We start from the raw sequence: 18884 nt of genomic DNA on the forward strand, positions 1-18884 counted from the left end.
GGGAGACACGAGGGGGGGGGTCCCCGTGAGTCGCCCCGCCCCCCGCGGGGTCTCACACACGGACACCCCCTCCCCCCCCCCCCCCACGCGCGCTCCCGGCACGCGGCCCCCACGCGGGTGGGTCGCGCGGGGCCCTGTTGGGGCGGAGCCGCCGCAGCCAATAGCAGCAGGCGGCGCGGAGGGGCGGGGCGAGGCGCGGACCCGCTGTGAAAGGGGCGGGGCTGGAGGACCGAGGCGGGTTTGTCGCGCTATAGGCGCAGGCAGGGTCGGCCCGCCCCCTTGATGACCAATCAGAGAACAGAGCGGTGGTGGTCAATCCTCCTCGCGAAGTGACAGTCGCGCCGACCAATCAGCGCTCGGCCTTGCGAGTTCCATTGAGCGGGGAGCCCGCCGCGCCTCGATTGATACCCGCTCCCTCCAACCGCCGCGGGGGCCGCCCAATGGAACGCGAGGGAGGCGGTGAGCGACGTCCGCCGGCCGCCAATGGGAGCCGCCGATCACGCGGAGGGGGAGGCTAGACCAATGGCGACGGGGCGCGGGGGGCCGCCGACCAATGAGCGCGGGGGAGGCGGAGCGGCGCGGCCAATGGGGCGGGGAGGCGGGGCCCGCGCGCCGCCGTTACCGTCTCGCGCAGGAGGAGGCGGCGGCGGGCGGCGGCGCCGCCATCATGAGCTACTCAGGTGAGGGGCGGCGGCGCAAGATGGCGGCGGGGGCGGCCCCGCGGGGGAGCCGGGACGCGGCCGGGGCTGCCGCGGCCCCCGCCGGGCCTCGGGGGGTCGGCTGCGAGGCGGGGGGAGGCCGGAGCCTGTGGGCGCTGCGGCCGGGCGGGCCCCTGGGGGGTGATGGGCGCTGCCGCCGCCCGGCCTCGTCCCGTCCCCGTGTCAGCGGAGCCTCGGGGCCGGGAGGTGACTCTGCTTCCGGCACAGCGCCTCGGAGACCCGCTGTGGCCTCGGCCCCTCCGGCTCCTACCCCCGAGACCCCGGCCCGGTGTTTCCCGGGCACCCCGAGGCCGGGGGCAGGGGGAGCTTCCAGCCCCGATGCGGGTGGCGGGGGAGAAGGAAGCAAGCCAGCCTCTATTTCTGACAGAAAATTGATTTATTTTAAGCATAACCGTGATCAAGCTTAATTAGGTTCCATCTGATTTCTGTCTGGCGGTGGCAGCTGACAGGAATTCCTCATCCTCGTTCGGGTTACGGCTGTAATTCTCCTTCTCGCCTAATTTAGTGGCAATTTTGCCTTTCCTTCTTTTAATCTTGACGTTTTTCTTCCTTTGCTGGCTCCTGGAGCAGCATCTCGGCTCACCTGTGGAGTTCGGTGGGTGTAGGAAGCGATTTGCCGCTATATTCGGTGTCAGCTGTTTTGGCTGGAAGTGGCTCAGGCTGTCATTTCGGGGGGGGGATTAATAAATCACCTTTCTTCTGTGAAGAGGAGTTTCTAATTAAGGGGGAAATCGCAACAAGAACCTGCAAGGTAACATCGCTTTCCCATAGTGTGCGTGTGGACTGGTATGAAGGGAAGCGGTGCGCACACATACCCCGGCTAACGAAGCTGTAATTACTTTGAAAATTAACGTTGGGGTAACGGTTTCTGGACTGGGGAGCGCGGGATGTCGGTGTCCCGGCCAGGGCTCCTCCGGACTGCGTCTTTCCATCCCGGTGTCTCCATCTTCCAACTGGTTTCCTGCAAGGGCAAAGTGCAGTGATGCCGTCGAGATACGTTTCACCCCAAAGGGCGTCTGAATGTCAGTCCCAGGAGGCTGCAGGTTGGCAGACGATGGGATTAAAACTTCCCCAACGTGTCCCGGTCCCCTCTTTTTAGGTGTTAATCGGAGCGGAGTTTATTCTGTGCGAGATCCCTCTCGCTTTTCCAAACGCTTCACCTCTGCTCCCAAAATACTCAGACATGGAAATCATTACTGGAAGCTCAGCTTGAAATTAAAACCTGTTTTTTTGCATAAGATGAGCAAAGGATGTCGCTCTCGCGGGGACGTGTCATTGCTGGGGCGACGTTAAGGTCCGATTTCTTCGATATTTGGTGCAAGACTCATGGATTATTCGGGGCGTCGCTCCGTTTTGACACTGGGTAACGAGAATCTCTTCAGCCCCGATAACGATAAACTCGTCTCTAATTGCTTTTTGCTCTTTTCTAGGTTACGGAGACTGGAACTCTGGGACGAACAGAGGCAAGTACACTAAAAACTGGAGTAATGGTTTATTACCTTCCACTTCAGATCTGTTTCCTGAGCCTGAGGGAGATGTGCCGAGGTCGGTGACGAACGACCGCCGTCCCCGCCGCAGCACGGACCCCGTGTAGCCTCTTACTGTTTGACGATTTTTCTTCTTTTATTTTAAAAATTCACGTTGAAGCCAAGAGAAAACTTTGTTACTGTAACTGGTTGCACAGGAAAACTGTTCTAGGCAGAATATTGGGTTTTTGAGGTTGTTTTCGCCCCCCAAAAACCCTTCTGCTACTTGGAAAACCCGCGTGAGGTCAGGGCAGGTGATGATGTAAATCGAGGCTTGGGGAGACAGCAGAAATACAAACTCCCTCTCTGCGTGTGCCAGCAGCCAAATAAAAGGTCAGGGAGGAAAAAAACCTAAATTTTAAGCCCCAGCAGGCTTTTAATTGGCTTTGTGTGTTATTCCTACGGTGGTTTTTTTTCTGTTTATAACAGTTTTGGCTTCTTTAGCGAGAGGAGAAGCCTCTGTCGCTTTCTGATTTAAAATGTGTGGGGAACGCTAGGCTGAAAGTGTGTTTGCTTTCAGCGTTCGGCTGTGCTGTCTTTGGAGAGGACAGGGACGCGCTGTAGCGTCATCCCTTTGGATTTAAGGGGTTATAAAGCAGCTTATATAGGTCCCGCCGAAGGTCTGTCCTAGCTGCGTTCGTCTGGCTACCGACAACTTCGCATCAAACTCACAACCAGCTTAAAATGGTTCTTTGGTATCTCTGTGTTAACCCAACACAGGTTTTTATGGAGGCTCTGCCTTGGCCGTGTTTATTCCGCTCTGGAGCAGGTTAGATGCAGGAAGCTATAGGCTGCGGCTGTGTTTTATGGGACTTACAGGAGGAAATTGTTCCCTTAAACCTTTGTGAGCTCAGTTCACAGGTGACTTAAATAGAAATTTGAGCATTTTTTAATTTTCACTCCCTGTGGCGATTGCTTGGGGCATCTTAATTCGAATTAAAATATTAGCGAAGCCGGATAACTGGAAATAAACCCGGCTCTTTTATTTTTCTTGTTCCAGGTTACGAGGGATACAGTTATGGCTATGGATACGGCCAGGATAACTCGGGTAATTACGGATACGGCATGGCCACGTCGAACTCCTGGGAAATGGCCAATTCGGACGTTGACATGAACCCCGACGGTTCGGGCGGCGGCAACGCCGACGCCGTCATCACGAAAATGAACCAGCGCTTGGACATGGTGTCGCACATGGACACGGACACGATGCAAGGAGGACACTACGGAGCTGGCGGAGACAGGTGAGTGCAGGGCACGAGGTGAGGAGACGCGGTAACGATCTGCTGCTCGTTAAGAGTCGTTGCTGCTTGGTTTCTTCCTCGCTGGTCTCGTTCTTGCCTTTTCCAGCGTTGTGACTCAAGTGAGCGTCCAGAGCTGGCTCAGCCTCTCCTCTCACCTGCTGTAACTGTAAAATAGGATTTTACACTACGTTTTCATCTGTGTCTTGCAAAAAAATCTGAATTGGGGACCTTAAGTGCAGCATTTCCAGTGGCTAAAATTTAGGGTTCTTCAGTAAAATAATTATTCTAAGGAATCCTTTTTATTGCTCATTCTCACGAGCTTATGTACTCGTAGAGCAGTGTTAAGGAAAACAAGGTGCTATTTCATACTTAACCTGAGTTTAAATTACTAATTTTGATTAATAGATTGACCTCTATTGAGGTTTTTGTAGCCAGTGTCGCAGCAGATGCTCAGCTCTATGACGTAGTCAACTCCTTGCTGATCTGTGTTAATGTTTAAGTACTAAGAAACAGGATTCTTGCCCCAAAGATTTCTTATTTACTAACGTGCACTGTGAGTTTTGGGCCAGGACTTGGGGTGACTACTTACTCCAGGTTCTCAATGCCTTAAATAAGCAAAAGTACATTGGACAAAGTAAAATTCAGGAGTAAATATTAATAAATGGGATGTGACTGTTTTCTGCTCTGCTCCTACACTTCCAAAACAGTAACTCTCCTACAAAATAATACGTCCGTACTCCTATATCAAATCGATTTGTTTCAGTCGCTTGCTCGGTTTAACCGTGCTGGAAAGGGTTTGCCGAACCGTTCCCCGGATTCTTGTCCCTTCAAACATCATTTTGGGCTTCTCCGCTTTGATCTCGTGCACCGGCAGTCGGCTGCTCGCGGACACGCTCCTGCCTGCAGCGCGTTTCCACCGATTCGGTGCCGCCGCACCAGTCGGGAATGGGATAGGCTTTATTAAAAAGCTAAAGATTTCCTGCGCTGTGCCGGAAATAACGAGAAACGCGGTAAGAGAAGATAAATCACTTGGAGAACGTCGGCTCCGTGCTATAACGGAGCAGAAAAGGAGCTGCTCCCCCTCCAGCTGCTCCGGCTTACGCGTAACCGGACGCTGGCAGCTCCTCCGTCGGTGCCCGACCTGATTTTCTAGCTCCAACGCTTCTCCTTGTATCAGCGGGGTGACTTTCTTCTGACCTTGGAGCCACGATAACATCTTTCTCCCTGCCGCTGATTCCTACCTCCATGTTCTCGAGGCCTCGCTGTAAAGCGCAGCGGCGAGGGGGTCACGCTTTGACGAGGCTCGTTAGTTCAGCGTCATGATCTTTTCTTGAGCACCGGGTTTCCTCCTCGCCTGCCTCGTCAGTCAAAGCACTGCCGGCAAGCACGCAAAGCCTTAAAATTCCAGTAGGAAGCACGTGCCACAGTTTTAGTATTGCAGAATACAAAGTTAAAAATCCTCCGTGGCCTCATTTCCAGGAGGAAAAAATTGATTTAAAATAGTTGGGGCATATGTTGGCTTTCCAGTTGGGAAAAGAGTTCGTTAATGGGTGGATTGCGTACAGGGAGTGAGGAAGGATGGGTCTGGAATAGGTCTTTGGTTGTGCCAAGGTGCTCCTTGAGTAGCTGAGGAGTAAAATCTCGCTGTTCCTGGAAGTATTTCTGGATAAGGTGGAACTTGCTGTGAGGACGAGCAGCTCCTGTTTGCTTCGGCCGCTCCTAAAGCTCGTTTCGAAGCAGACGTTTGGGCGCGGGGACAAACCGATAACGCTCAGCCTCAGCTAGTGAAGGAACCTTTGCTCAATGTGTTTTTTTTTTTATTCTTTTAAAACATTTTGGTAATTCTGAAAGAAATGGATGGTTCGAGGGGTTCCCTGGCTTCGGGCTTTTCCCGTTTCGAAAGGTCTCTGGTTCCTCCACCACTGGAACTGAAACCTTGAAGCTCCGTCACCAGCTCTTGCTGGTCCGTGTCCTGTCCCACCACGCAGTGAAATATGTCCCATGTTGAGTGAAACGTCTGACAATTGAAAAAAATAAACCTAAAAATCTGTTTTGAAGGGTTTCGTTTGTTTAACCCCTGCCGCCGTTTCTCAGTGGTGTCTCGCCGACGCGTCTCTTGCAGGTACGACTCGTACGAATCCTACGACTCGAGGTCTTCGATGAACGACCGCGACATGTACCGATCCGGCTACGATTACAACGAGTCCGAACACGACAACGATAACGCCTACGAAGGTCACTACGACAACTTCTACGGGAACCGCCGGGATCAATACCAGAACAGAGCCCGGGATAATTTTGGTCAACGGGGTCAGAATTGGGGTAGAGACGGACGCAATAACAGACCCATGGCGTCTTCCTATCCCGGGCGCATGGGCGGACAGTGGAACGAGCCTCCGCAATCGATGGGATCGCGGGGTCTCGGTCCCCACGGCTCCTCCAGGCTTCCTTCCCTCTTCTCCCACAACATTATCCCAGAACTCAGCATGTTCCAGGGAATGCGAGGTTTCTCGGGAAATATGCGTTACGGAGGAGGAATGATGAAACAACGAATGAGGAGAAACTGGAAAATGTGGGACTCGGATTTTAAAGTAAGTACTCGTGCGATATCCTCCCACCTGCTCTCTCGAATAGAGACTTATTTCCCAACAGACCCACGCATCCTGCCGCGAGGGGCTCCAAAATACACTCTGGCAAGCAATAATATATAATTCTGTGCGTTATTGGCTTTGTAGCATGTTTTCTCCTAAGCAGACAGAGGAGGCTGCGCTGAATTGCACAGCAGTATTGATACGTGGGATGTTTTAATCCTAAACACTTTGTTTTTTGAAGGTAGGAGACTATTGCAGTCCTTCGCAGCTTCATTTCCTGTATTACGGGATAGAGGTGGGGTGAATTAAGTCCTGCCTGATCAACTCTGCCTGTCAGAAACTTAATGCGGGAAGCTTAACTCGCTAAAAAGGAGTAAAATAAGACACTGCTGGCTGCGGAGGGATTAACCTTTCTCTTCCCTCGCAGCCCCAGAAAAAGAAAATCAAAAAAGATCCCACCATGAAGAAGCGGAAGCAAACGAACAGCTCCGATGAACCCGACAGCAAGGCGGCGAAGACGGACGGCTCTGATAACTCCGACTCCGACAACGGTAAGAGCGGAGCGGCTTCGCGGTGTGCTCGGGAGCAATATAAAGCCGCTGCTCTCTTTATTTCCGGCAGAGCCGTCCTGCTTTGCCTCGGGTTTAACGCGGCGGCAAATCTGTTGGTGTCGGTCTGGGTTATGTCTCTTTATGCTGACTGTGCTGTTTCTTTCAGAGGAGGGAACGGAAGGAGAATCGGGAGAAAAAGAGGAGAAGGAGGGCTCCAGAGGCGTAAGTAACTCTTGAAAACTACTTTATCATGATTAAAAGCTGTAGTTCTGGTTGGAGGTGCAGGAGCTGGTGAGGGCAGATCCCTGGATTCCTGCGTTATTCCCAAACCGAGTCAGGGGGCAGAGGCTCGGACAAGTAGCAGGGAGAGGATGGAAGTAAAATGCTCTGTCGAGGGAGGTGTGGACGTTACGGGGGCTTCCCAGCTATACCCACCAGCTGCAATGTCACTGCGAGACACTTCACGGTGTCGAAACGCAACGAAATGCCCGTGCACAGAAAGCTTTAAGTAAGGAAGACCCCGAAATCAATTGCCTGCGACATGGAGCATCCCAAAGTGTGGGATTACGTTGCCTCTAGACGGGGACTGAAGGCACCCCTCCGCCGGCGCCCTTCAGCTCGGTGGAGGGAGATCTCTCGGATACAAGACCTGCAGGTGCTGTAGAAGCATCCCCTGCCGAGCAAACGGGCGCCGCGCCGGATTTCCCTGCGCTGAGGGAGCGTGGAGCGGCCAGATCCGGTGGAGATGTCGCTCCTCCGTGCGGTGCTTTGAGTGCCTGGGGAGGGTTTGAGAGGAAGGATGCTGGTGGAGACGGCAAACCAGCCTCCAGACGTTCGCTTTCTCTACGTGGTTTTAACTTCCCGACGTTGCATTTTTAGGAGGGGGAAGACGAAGAAGGAAAAGATTCGGAGAAAGGTGAGTTGGTGTGCGCGACGGCGCGTTTGCGCTCCACAGCCCCGCGCGGAGCATAACGCCCCTCCCGTCGAGGGCTCCAGAAGAGATATTTCCAATTAAGTCTGATGAGTTTAGTCAGGCTCCTTCGGTTCTTAGAGTCCGTTCGCTCCGTTTGCCTTGTGGCTTCGCTGTCCCTTCTGGTTCGTTGCGTCTTGGTGACCTGAGCTAAACCTCTGCACCTTCTCGATGAAGGGCGAATTGGCTTCTCTGCGTGTCCCCGAGTCCCCTGGGGACGCTGGTCTGGTGCTGTGACAGATATCGGAGGCGGGGTCCTACGAGCGAGAGCAGTCGAGGCTCTTGCGTGTGAGGCTCCGGTGGGATTGCATCGCCGTAGCCGGCGGAGAGAAACGGGGGGGCCCTTCCCAGGGCCACGATTCACTGGTTCTTCAGGATGAGACCTGTCAGATCTCCGCTGACGGGGGGACAGGGGACTAGCTCAGCTGTAATGTCCGCATTTAGTCAGATGAATCCCATCCTTTGTGTCTGCTCAGGGATAAGGAAATGCTGTAAAAGCCCTGCTAGGGAGGAGCTGGATCCCTTGGTCAAGGTAGGTTGGTGAAGCTTGCTAGCCTGGGGCTTAGGGAACCAGATTTAATTTCCCGCTGTGCCGTAGACTTGACTTTGGGTAAGTTGTTTGGGATAGAGCTTCCCGGCTTGGAGAGACAGGACAGGTCGGAGAAGCACCAGGGATACCCGAAGGGAGCTTAGAGAAGCAGGAGGACTGGAAGGAAACCTGTTAGCGAGGTGGGTGGGGGGTCCTTGCTGCCCGTCCCACCGGTGGGCAGCGTAAATTTGATCCCGGAACGCGCCCGCACATATGCCGGGGTGGGCGGACAGAGAAGCAGCTTTTCTGCCCCGAAAAATAAGTGGTGCAAATTGATTTCTCCTTACCCAAGCTTTATCGCATTGCTGGGGTTAGCTTTGAGGCCGCACAAATCAGAGCGGGTGGTACTTAAAATAATCAAACCTGTAACTAATTAATACTTAAACCTTGTAAAAGCAGTAGTAGTAAACAATAATTAAAATAAAGAGCTGGGAAACCGCGTTAGAGTCTGTCTGCTGTGGTTCTCCCCTCTGCCCCCCACCCACCAAGCCTGTCCCAGTGCAACGTTTTTTGGAAAAAAGCTAATTTGAGGTGGGCGACACTGTCGTATAAACCAGAGGTTTATCTGCCGGTGGGAGCAGCTTCTTGACTCTGCGGTGTCTCTAGGTTGTGCGGGTTGGTCGGGCTGACGACTAAACTTGTCTAGGGAAATTCTCTTTAATCAGGTGGTGTCCTCAAGTAGTGCCCTGAAATACAACCTGCTTTAAACACTTAGGTGCTTTAACAATTCAAGAAGAGATCAGTCAAATCAAACGCAAATTGCAGGCGGGCAAGAAAACTCAAGAGAGGCAAAAGAAGAGGCATCGGGATCGCATGGTAGAAAGGTAACATCTCTTATTTTATTTTATTTTGTTTTTTTAGTGATGTTGCTTCCTTCTCCGGGACTGTTGCGCTCGCAGCCGGGGTCCATCCTTTTGTTCCCAGTCGTCCCAGTGTTTTGTCTGTTCCTTGTAGAAGCCGCTTTGCTCTCCTGCCAGTCTTCTTGCCGTCTATGCTTAAAAGATTAAATAGAAATGGGAAAACCTCTGGGAAACATCTCGTAAATGCTTAAAGGGTTGGAGGCTTCCCTAAGTTTATCTGCCACTCCTTAAATAGAGCAAGGGAGTAGATCCAGTAAGAAAGTGATACCCAGTGGAGCTGGAATGGATTGGTTTGAATATCACTTCCCTTTGCTTCCGACTCTCTCAACAGGATCCAGTTTGTTTGTTCATTATGCAAATATCGGACCTTCTACGATGACGAGATGAACAGTCACCTTGAGAGTAAATTCCATAAGGAACACTTCAAGTTTGTTGGAACCAAGCTGCCTCAACAAACAGCTGACTTCCTCCAGGTGAGCCTCTGGCTATGTTTCTGTCCCCTGGGTTTACGAGTTTTGGGTTGTTTTATCATCATCATTACTATTATTATTTATTATTATTATTATTTTGGAGATGCTGTAAAGCTCCTAAACTGCACCTTTAAGTAACTGTGTTGGAAACTGCTAGAGAAGGTGGAGTAAAGTTGGGCTACAGCGTCAGAGGTGCTACTCCAGCCCTGCCGTGACTGCCCTCTTCTTTTGAACAGGTCGCTTAACCTCTAGTCCTACTGGTTGCACTGGTAGGAAATAAAATACTTGCCCACCACAGATTTTGGTGGCTGGGGTGGGTGCCTTAAGAGCTGAAAGGCAGTGCTACCCGCAGGACGATGCGTGGTGGGATTTGTAGGACGTTTAGGATGAGCACGCTAGAGAGATGCACCTCAAAGTGGGGAGCAAAAAAAGATTAATACCAAATTAATAATTAATTCTGCCGTACAGGAATATGTTGCTAATAAAACTAGGAAAACCGAAGAGCGGCGTAAAGCGATTGAAGACATTAACGCGGTTATTCAGCAGATTTATAGGGACCAAGATCTTACACAAGGTAAGATTTACAACCCGTGTGCCTGCAAGAGTTCCTTCCGTGTGTATCGGCTGCCTTGTCAACTCTATAAATGGTAAAATAGTAAAAAAAAATAGTAAAAAGGGGAGTGGGGGAACGTGCTGGTGTTGCTGAAGAGTAAAACCTACTGTCTGCACCGTCAGCCACTTCAGGTTATCACCCGGCTTTGTGGACGCTAGCTAAACGATTAGCTGGCTGAAGAGATTTATTTTTTTTTTTGCAAACCCGCAGTGCTGATGCAGCTGCAGCTCGCGTTGCTCATCGTTGCGCGTGCGGCCGGGCTTGTATCTGGGCCACTGGTATTCTGTTAGCCTTGCTATATAGCGCACGCTCCGCTTGGCTCCTCTCCTGCTCCCCGGGAAGACTGTTTTGATGCTGGTGGAAGCGTTAAAGATGAGTTTGTGGCCGTTAAAGATGAGTTTGTGGCCGTTAAAGATGAGTTTGTAATGCAGGCTGGAGTAAAATCCCCAACACAGCACAGATCCCCACGTTATTTTTCGGTTAATACTGTTCTTACCGTCCTTTTCAGATGTTGGCATGGAGCATTTTATTAAAAAGGTGGAGGCGGCTCACTGTGCTGCCTGTGACCTCTTCATCCCGATGCAGTACGGCATCATCCAGAAACACTTGAAGTCGCTCGACCACAACCACAACCGCCGGGTGAGTGGGCAGCCTGGCACCTCGGGGGGGTTCTTGCAGCTGCAATAGGAATTTGGATGGTTTTAGTGGTTCCTGAAATCAGGGAGAACTTCTCTTCATCCTCTTCAGTGCTTCTCTCCACGGTCTGCAGTTAATCTTGATGTTCTTGTGTCCCCAGAAATTTCTCTCCACAGTCTGCAGTGAATTTTGACTGTTCTTGTGTCCCCGGAAACTTCCCCTTTGCAAAAGCTGTCGAGCAAGGTGTTTGCGGGCTTAAAGCACCTTCAGCAAAGCCTCAAGCCAAGCTGGAAACAAGATCTCGTGTCTCTTGCCCCGTTTCTTGCAAAATAAACAGCTTTGTGACTTCCCCACTTCCACGTACATACAGGATGATGTTGTTACAAGCTTTACTATGCCCACGAGCAGTGATCCGAGGTGATGGCTGTCAGACGACAGCTCTTTCTAGGTATAAAATACATATATCGGCACGCGACTAAACCTCGACGCGTTACTGTAGCGAGGTTGAGCAGGCAGCGTTACCACCTGCAGCGCTCGGCTGTTCAGCCGTCCTTCCCTCCCCACACCCCAGCAGAGTCAAAACGCGCCGGCTTTCAACTTCGGTCCCCAGAGACGGAAAGATGAAACGATCCCGCTGGTGGAAGTGGGAGAAACCACCCACGCGGCTTTTCCTTGGCTGCCTGATACCTTTCCGAAGCACAGAGTTCAGGGAAGGTGCAGAAAATCGCAGATTTCTTAAACATTGCTGTGTTGTCACCTACCCAGATACCGTAGGCTGTCGTCCTCTGCTGAGCTGGGACTAATTACTGGCCTTGTAAGTTAATTCAGGACAAAATCCAAGTGCGTTTTTTTGTCCTCCCATACAGGCTATGATGGAGCAGTCCAAGAAATCGTCGCTAGTAGTTGCGAGGAGTATTCTCAACAACAAACTAATCAGTAAGAAACTGGAGCGGTACCTGAAGGTAGGTGTTTGCGGAGCGGCTTGGTATGGGGTAGCAACACTTCCGTGCTCTAGGAATTTTGCGGTAGCTGCCGTTGACTATTGAGGGTGCTTATTAGCTGAACCTTGAGGCGATTTGGGGAGTTTTTTGATAATATATCGGATTCCTGGTTGCTGGTCATCGAGTCTCTACAGTGAAGGTGACTTCATCTGTCATCTCCTGCCCCACATGTTACACCGAACCCTGAGCGAACAGGATGAGCGAGGCCTCCAGCTTAAACCTGGGCCGGAGACCTGACCGTTGCGCTGCCGCCGCTAATATTAGCGTTGGTTTGAATTCTCGAGGTGGCACCTGCTTTCAGGAGCTGCTCACTTGACCGCTTTTGGTCCGACCCTAACACTGAACTTCGTGGCAGGGTTTGCTGGCCTGTAGCCGGTGTGAATTCCTTGAAGGAGCTAGAGATAAACTCGCAGCAGACGAATGTTTGTCTTCTCTTTTCAGGGTGAGAATCCTTTCACGGATGACCCAGAAGAAAAAGAGGAGCACGAGGAAGGAGAAGGGGGAGTCAGTGGAAATGTAGAGGAAGGAACAGCAGAAGGGGCAGATGAAAACAAGGATGAGGAGGAAAATCCGGAGGAAGAAAATCCAGAGGAGGAAAATCCGGAAGAAGAAAATCCAGAGGAGGAAAATCTGGAAGAAGAGAATCCAGACGAAGAAGAAAATCCAGAGGAGGAAAATTTAGACGAGGAAAACAAGGATCCTGAAGAGAACCCAGAAGGAGCTGAAAATGAGGGGGAGCGAGAAGAAACGGGGACAGAGACAGAAATCGAGGCACAACCACAAGCACAAACAGAAGTGGAGCCGGATGCAGAAAACGCGGAGGAGCAGACTTCCCCGCCTGCAGAGGAATCTCTCCCCGAGGAGGAAGAGCAACAGCCAGTAGAAGGCGTGGAGGTAGAAGATGAGGAGGAAGAAAGTGAGGAAGCTGCTGCAGCACAAGAGGATGAGGATGCGGAGTAAACTCTGGAGGGGGAAGCTGATGTGTAAAAGACCTGACGTACTTTGGTTTGTTTTTTTAAAAAACATAACTGTATCTGTGAATTTCATAGCACATCTTTTGAGTTCTCGTTCTACTAAACTCACTTAGGCAGTGGGAGCCTTTACCTGTAAAGTGATTTTTTTTTTTTTTTTTTTTTGGAAAATAGAGGAATTTTTTTTTTTTTTTTACCAAATCTTCATTTTAGTAGCTAGGTTTTGTGCGGTCTCTGTTTTTTAGATGGCTTTGTACTAGGAGAATTTCCTTTTGAGCATGTGTGCAAACCAGTGCTACTTCACGATCTGGCAAACGAAACCTCTTCTCTTCCCCTTGAATTGAAACTTTTCTATATTTAACAAAGATGTGGTTTGTCCCCTTAGCCTGTCTGTCTGGAAACATCAGAAATTCTATTCCGGGATTTTAATTTCTGCAGTGTACGCCGTTAAGGTTCTGCATAACTTCCGTGTGACTGTAATATTCTCCCTGATGTTTTATTCTTCCTTTTAACGCGGAGCGAAACTAAGTGGTGTCAGCATTGTATCGTTTGTAAAATGCTTTCATTTTAAAGGTGAATGTTTTGGTGGGTGGAGATAAAAGGACTATCCTGAGATTACCTGTGACTCTGCCTTAATTTCTGGTGCCCCCGTAAAGCTTGTGAGAGGTTGGAGCCTTAGAACCGGTCTACAACTCCTGCGTCTCCGTGCTCTGCTTCGTTATTTGGGTTCAGCTCAGCTTCCCTCTCTTCAGCGCTGCAGATGGAGCTGACTTACTCGCCTGGGGTAGCAGTAAACACTTAGTTGAAGCTGTCATTGGTTAATCATCACCCAGAGTACAGATTCTCCTTCCTGAAATGAGGGAGAAATAAGGAAATTAGTTTGTATTGCACCGCAGAGGTTATTCCTGCTCTGGAGAGAGGTGGCTGGGAGCTTTCCTGCCAGATGGGTTTGATGGATAAGGACGTGCTTAGCCTTGAATCACCGGCGTGACACCAAATCCAGTCTTACAAACCTCCAACTTGGTGTAAATTGTTTGTACAAGAGAAGTTTCCCCCAGCGATGGGCAGAAAGAGAGATTTAAGCATTAATGTGAAGACAAAGCGCCGAGACTGCTCCCGACCTCAAACCCTTTCCTCCAGCGCGGGTCCCCGGTGACAGCGACTTACCGCATCTTCAGCTGCGCCCGTGAAGTCCTCTGCGAGCAGATGGGATTGAGAGACGGATGAGACGAGCTCCTGCACCACGCCAGGGAGATTTATTACCCATGAAAACGCTGAGCTCAGGTCCTGAACTGTTTAGCCCGGCATCGCCCACTCGCCTTCCCGAGCGGTGAACCCCTCTCCTGCAGACGGACATCTCAAACTAGTCCTGGAAGATTCTTTCCCAAATATCATTAATAGCCTGAGTCACTAAATACTTCATGGGGGCTGTAACGAATTTGGTTTGTTCCCTCTTGTGCGGGTATGGCTTGATCCCAAGGTCGACCCTGCGAGCTGTTGGGTGTCGAGGGAGTCGGCCGCTGCTTGCTCCCACCTTTTCCGTGGGTTTAATCGGACATCGACCAGTTTTGGGGTGTTTTAGCCTATTAAGCCTGATCCCCAGATCTCGCTTTGCCTGTTTGAGCTCAGAGCGGTGTAATTACCGCTGAGCGCCGTCAGCTGCGGGAATGGACCGGGTGCCTTGGAGGCGGCTGGTGGCACTTTAGGGTGACGGGGGGGGGGTGATTTTGAAGGCTGTAAAAGACGAGACGGGGTGCAGGGTTAGAAAGCTGCTTCAGAAGCGTAATCTTCACACGTTTTTGCTTTGAAGGCAGACGGGCGTTCAGCTAGCCACCATCATCTGTTCAAATTTCGCCTGTGCCAAGAAAAGAGTCTCGATTCTGTTGCCTCCTTTTACAGCTGCTGGTTTTTTCCTCCGTGCTCAGCGGAGCTTTGTGGTGATTTCCAGGTTTCCTCCTGCTTTTCTCTAGAAACCCTCTGATCTAGATTTAATTAGCTGGTTCCATCCTGATGAAAACAACGAGGCTTGGCTTTGTTGAAGTGTTAAGACCTGCGCTCTGCTTGCGTTTTACTGCGTTTGTTTTAATTGGGGTGTATTGTCAGGAGCATTATAGGGAAATACCTTTGATTTAAGGTTTACATAAGAAAAATATTAGATCCTGAAAGTGCCGAAATCTCCGTGAGCCAGCCATTCTTTTTAAAAACAGACAAACCCCACCTTTATTTGTAACATAATGAGTTGTACCTTCCTTATACTTTCCCCTTTCTGCTTTTTTCCCTTATTTTCCCTTTTGCGCCATCCCCATTTCTCTAACATACTGGCTTGAGAAATTAATTTTAAGAAGAGGGACCATCGAGGGGTGCAGGTTGTGTGTTAAATACACTGCTTTCCAGCTGGTTTTTTGGGAGGAGGCTCTTTACCTCCTGGTCAGCAGGGACAGCAGCTTCTCCTGTCCCCTTGCGCTTGCTCCAGAAACGTTGGCATCAGCCAAAACATCTGTAGAACTTCTAGCAGGGAACAGCGAGCGGAGTTTGGGCTGCTTGCTGCACCGGTTATCTTCTACCTGTTGTTTTTTCCACCCCGATTATTAACAAGGGGAGGGAAAATCAGCTGTCGGCATGAAAGAACAATTTGTAATTAATGTCCTCCTTGTGTAATTGGGGCACAGCCTGAACCTCGGTGTTCCTGAAGTTCAGGTTGGAAGGAACGTCTCGTCTCCTCTTAGCAGAACCCAGCTTCCCCTTGCCGAGGTGAATTTTATCCCTTCAACAACTGCTTTTCAGGTTGATTAACAGGCACATTATGCGTTTCGGACACTCCCCCGCGTCATTCTGCCGAGCTTTCTACCTCTGGTGATGGATTAATTGTACAACAGCCCTTCCCTCTGGACTTGGAACTTTGCATTCCCTTTCAAACAAAGGTCTGGCCATGGGGCGAGTCCTTCTCGAGAGGCAGCTGGTGCGTGCGAGGAGGTGCTGAGCCCAGATCGCCGTCCCTGCTGCCACATGGATGAGGTCGGGGCTCATCCAGCTTCTTAGGAGCATTTGGGGCTTGATGGCTGCAACGTAACTGCGTCCTTATACACTAAATACTGCTGCGGGTTTGTGTTCCGAGTCAAAATCCTTGAATTAAGTGCAGATATAGATACGCTGCGTAGGAAATGCTTAGTGTTTGTATATGTAACATTAAGGTTTTCATGGCTCTGTGCTCCTCTAGGATGCAGGCAGTAAACTCCAAACATCTGACAACCATTAACTAGTTGTGCTCACTAAAACCCCCTCGGACTGCTCGAAGCCGAGCAGGACGGACCTCGGTCTGCCCGTGATCCGCAGGAACATCCAAGCACCTCGTCCCCAGAGATGCTGCAGACTCGGAGCACGTGAGAAGAGGAGAGGCGAGGGAATCGGCCAGGAAGGGCTCGGAAAAGTCAGCCGGTGCTAAAATCCTTCTGCGCCAACTTCCCTCTAAATGCTTTCCCTGGACGAACTATGTCTTGAGAAAATTGCTGATGAGTACGCGGTCGTGTAGAGTTCACTGCAGCTCCTCCTGCGCCCTGGCTGCGATGAGGGACAGGCTTTAGGATATAGGTGCTATACATCTGGCCGTCGCTTGATTTAAGCCCATCACGATGATTTTCGGATGCTGCCGCTTCTCCCCAAGGAAAAGCAAGCTGAATTGTTGCTTCGGCTTGCTTCCCTCCACGCTCCATACATCTGCTGCCGTATCCCGCGTTGATTGGTTGAAGAACACGCAGTTAAACACCGCAATTCAAATTTATGCAGCTCAGCGTAAATAAGGGTGGGTTTTTTTCCCCAGAACACCCTTATGTCCGCTACAGCTACTGCGATACCCTCGGCAGTGGCCGTGGCTCAGGGCTGGTAGCCAATTTAATTTGTATTTTCTGATTGTTCAGCCAAGATCTCAGTTTCTGCTAATGCTCTTGGGTATTTTATCATGTTAGTTAATAATTATAATAATTATAACCACGTACACCGCTCTAACTCCTGCCTGATCACCCCTGTGCCCAGCGCAGCCTGCTTCTCTCCTCCTCTAAAGTGGTATTTTCGTAGCACCTAAACAAGAATGATCTGGGGAGGAGATTGCAGGAGGTTTTGAGGGGAGTGTTGGGGTGTTTTGGAGCAGGCAGCCCCATCTCCTGGCAGGATTTCCTGCGGATGTGCCCAGCCTTGTAGCTCTGCTTCCTTCCGAGGTCTCCGAGGCCGTGGGGAGCATCTTGCAGCGAGGAGTTTTGAGGTGCTCGAGCTTGCTGGGGTATCTGTCCGTCATCAGCAAGTAAAGGCGGCTGGTAGAACTTGTTTCTGTGGTGTTACATATAGAAACGTACTGATAACGCAGAGCGGCGGCACCCATTTAACTCCTTACTCTGACTGTGAAGTTGCCAACAGCTTCATGTTCATTTATTTTAATTGTTCTAGATGAGAAACACATGAACAAGACTTTAGATGGTATTAAATTGAGGACTTCTTTCAAGAATATATTACCCAGAGCATTGTTTCATAGTCTGAATGTTTCCAGGCTAGAAATCCATATGTAATCTGTAAGTACGTCCCTAAGGTATGGAAATAACTGTAGGATTTTGAGAGTCTCCAACCAACGTGCTGAAATGGCCGCTCGTTATTAACACAGGTCTTAAATCCTCTCCATTTCCTTCTAGAATCGGGAAATCATTTTATCTTAGCTCTAATACCTGGTTGCTGTGATAATTTCCAGATTTAGCGGGTAAAGATTTCCTTTAGGTGCCACCATCTTCCACATCCTACATTCTGGCATCTGAGAGGGGTGGAATAACCCCCTCTGTGCTCTTGGAGCTTTTATTCCCCCCCCCAAACTATCTCGCAACGCTTCCGCTCCTGCTCTGTCTCCTCCATCGCGTTTTCTAGGAGTTGCACCCGCGAACTGGAAACATCAAATGAAATCACGCAGCAGCAGCAGCGCAAACAAAAGGAGGTTGTTCCTCGCGCAACTCAAAACTGTGGAATTTCTTGGGTTTAAGTGGATTAAAATAAAATAAAAAAAAAAAAAGGAAAAAAATCCCTGGAGGAGCAACACGCACGGCTGAGCCACAAAATAGCTGGGCCACAAAAGGGGGATATTTTGGGGGAGCGGCATTACGCCCTCACCCTGTTTTTACCCTCCGAAGGAGAGACGTTGACCTGACGGTTTTACTCTACCACCGCATCCCTCCTTCACAACGAGCCGTCGCTGTTCCAGGAGTTTTCCTGGTTCTCCCACTGGAATAGAAGATTTTCTCCTTGTTCCACATCTTTTCTCTTTTCTTTCAAGCTCCGTTGAGCGAACTTTGCTGGAGTTCAAGGATTGCTCTCTTCCTTGGAATAATTAGGTTCAATTTACACCAGGCAGAGCCGAGATGCCACAGTCACTCGTCCTTTACTTAATTTATAGCGATTTCTTTCGTAATTTGAAATAAAAGCGTGTCCTTCAGCCGTTTGCACTTCGGTTCGGGTAATAAAGGAATAAATTGGGTCTGGAAAGGGATGCGGCTTGTGAAAGGCAGGGCTTGAGGAAGACCATGGATGCTTTTGGGGTACAGCCTGCCTCTCCTCGCCCATTTTCCCGCTGCCGCCGGTCGCTTTTAAGCTTCTTTAATCTGTTTTTTGGGCAAAAGCTGAGGAAAAAAGCCGCCGTCTTGTTGGGCTGAAGCCTTCGTCAACGCCGACGCCTTCGTCAACGCTGCTCCTCAGGCCCTGCTGTGACGCAATGCGAGTTCAGCTTTAGGGATCCTGCAGCTGCCTGAGGTGAAGGGTTTTGGCGGGTGACGCCCCTTGGAGCACCGCGCTGTGGGACGGAGGACGCCATTTTGCTGTGAGGGGCTGGGGAAGGGCCCCAGAGGAAGGGTGTCATGGCCGCGGCCTCCGAGGATCCTGGGGAGGGGTCAAGGGTCAGCTCAGGAGCCCGGGGCAAAGGTGAGGGGTCAAGGGCCGGGCGAGGGGTCAAGGCCCGCAGTGTGGCACCGGGCCCGCGGGCTCCATGGCGACCCCCACCGCCCCCATAGTGCACCCTGAGCCCCGCGCCGCCGCCCAATCAGGAGGGGGAATGGCTGTGATTGACAGGAGGGAGCCCCGGCGTCGGCGTCCGGACGAAGCGCCTCCGCCAATAGGATCGG

At 50.8% G+C, this 18884-nt stretch overlaps 1 protein-coding gene and 1 long non-coding RNA gene across 2 annotated transcripts; one reads left to right on the top strand and one right to left on the bottom strand.

The window, feature by feature from the left end:
* The first annotated feature begins 628 nt into the window (after positions 1-628).
* Positions 629-13363, top strand: AKAP8L (A-kinase anchoring protein 8 like). The gene is made up of 13 exons (XM_075134219.1): positions 629-680; positions 2150-2182; positions 3246-3486; positions 5609-6077; positions 6505-6628; positions 6795-6850; positions 7508-7544; positions 8903-9011; positions 9379-9520; positions 9986-10091; positions 10639-10769; positions 11633-11728; positions 12209-13363. Exons 1-13 carry the CDS (start codon positions 668-670, stop codon positions 12725-12727), a joined length of 2076 nt encoding a protein of 691 aa, XP_074990320.1. The 5' UTR covers positions 629-667; the 3' UTR covers positions 12728-13363.
* Positions 9515-18782, bottom strand: LOC142073924 (uncharacterized). Its single transcript, XR_012670495.1, has 3 exons — positions 13906-18782; positions 10627-13588; positions 9515-9547 (listed from the first exon to the last, which is right to left on the bottom strand). It is a non-coding gene; the product is annotated as an uncharacterized LOC142073924 (long non-coding RNA).
* Positions 18783-18884: the final 102 nt, after the last annotated feature.

This window comes from Calonectris borealis, chromosome 31 (genome assembly GCF_964195595.1).
Source record: "Calonectris borealis chromosome 31, bCalBor7.hap1.2, whole genome shotgun sequence".
Lineage (NCBI taxonomy): Eukaryota > Metazoa > Chordata > Aves > Procellariiformes > Procellariidae > Calonectris > Calonectris borealis.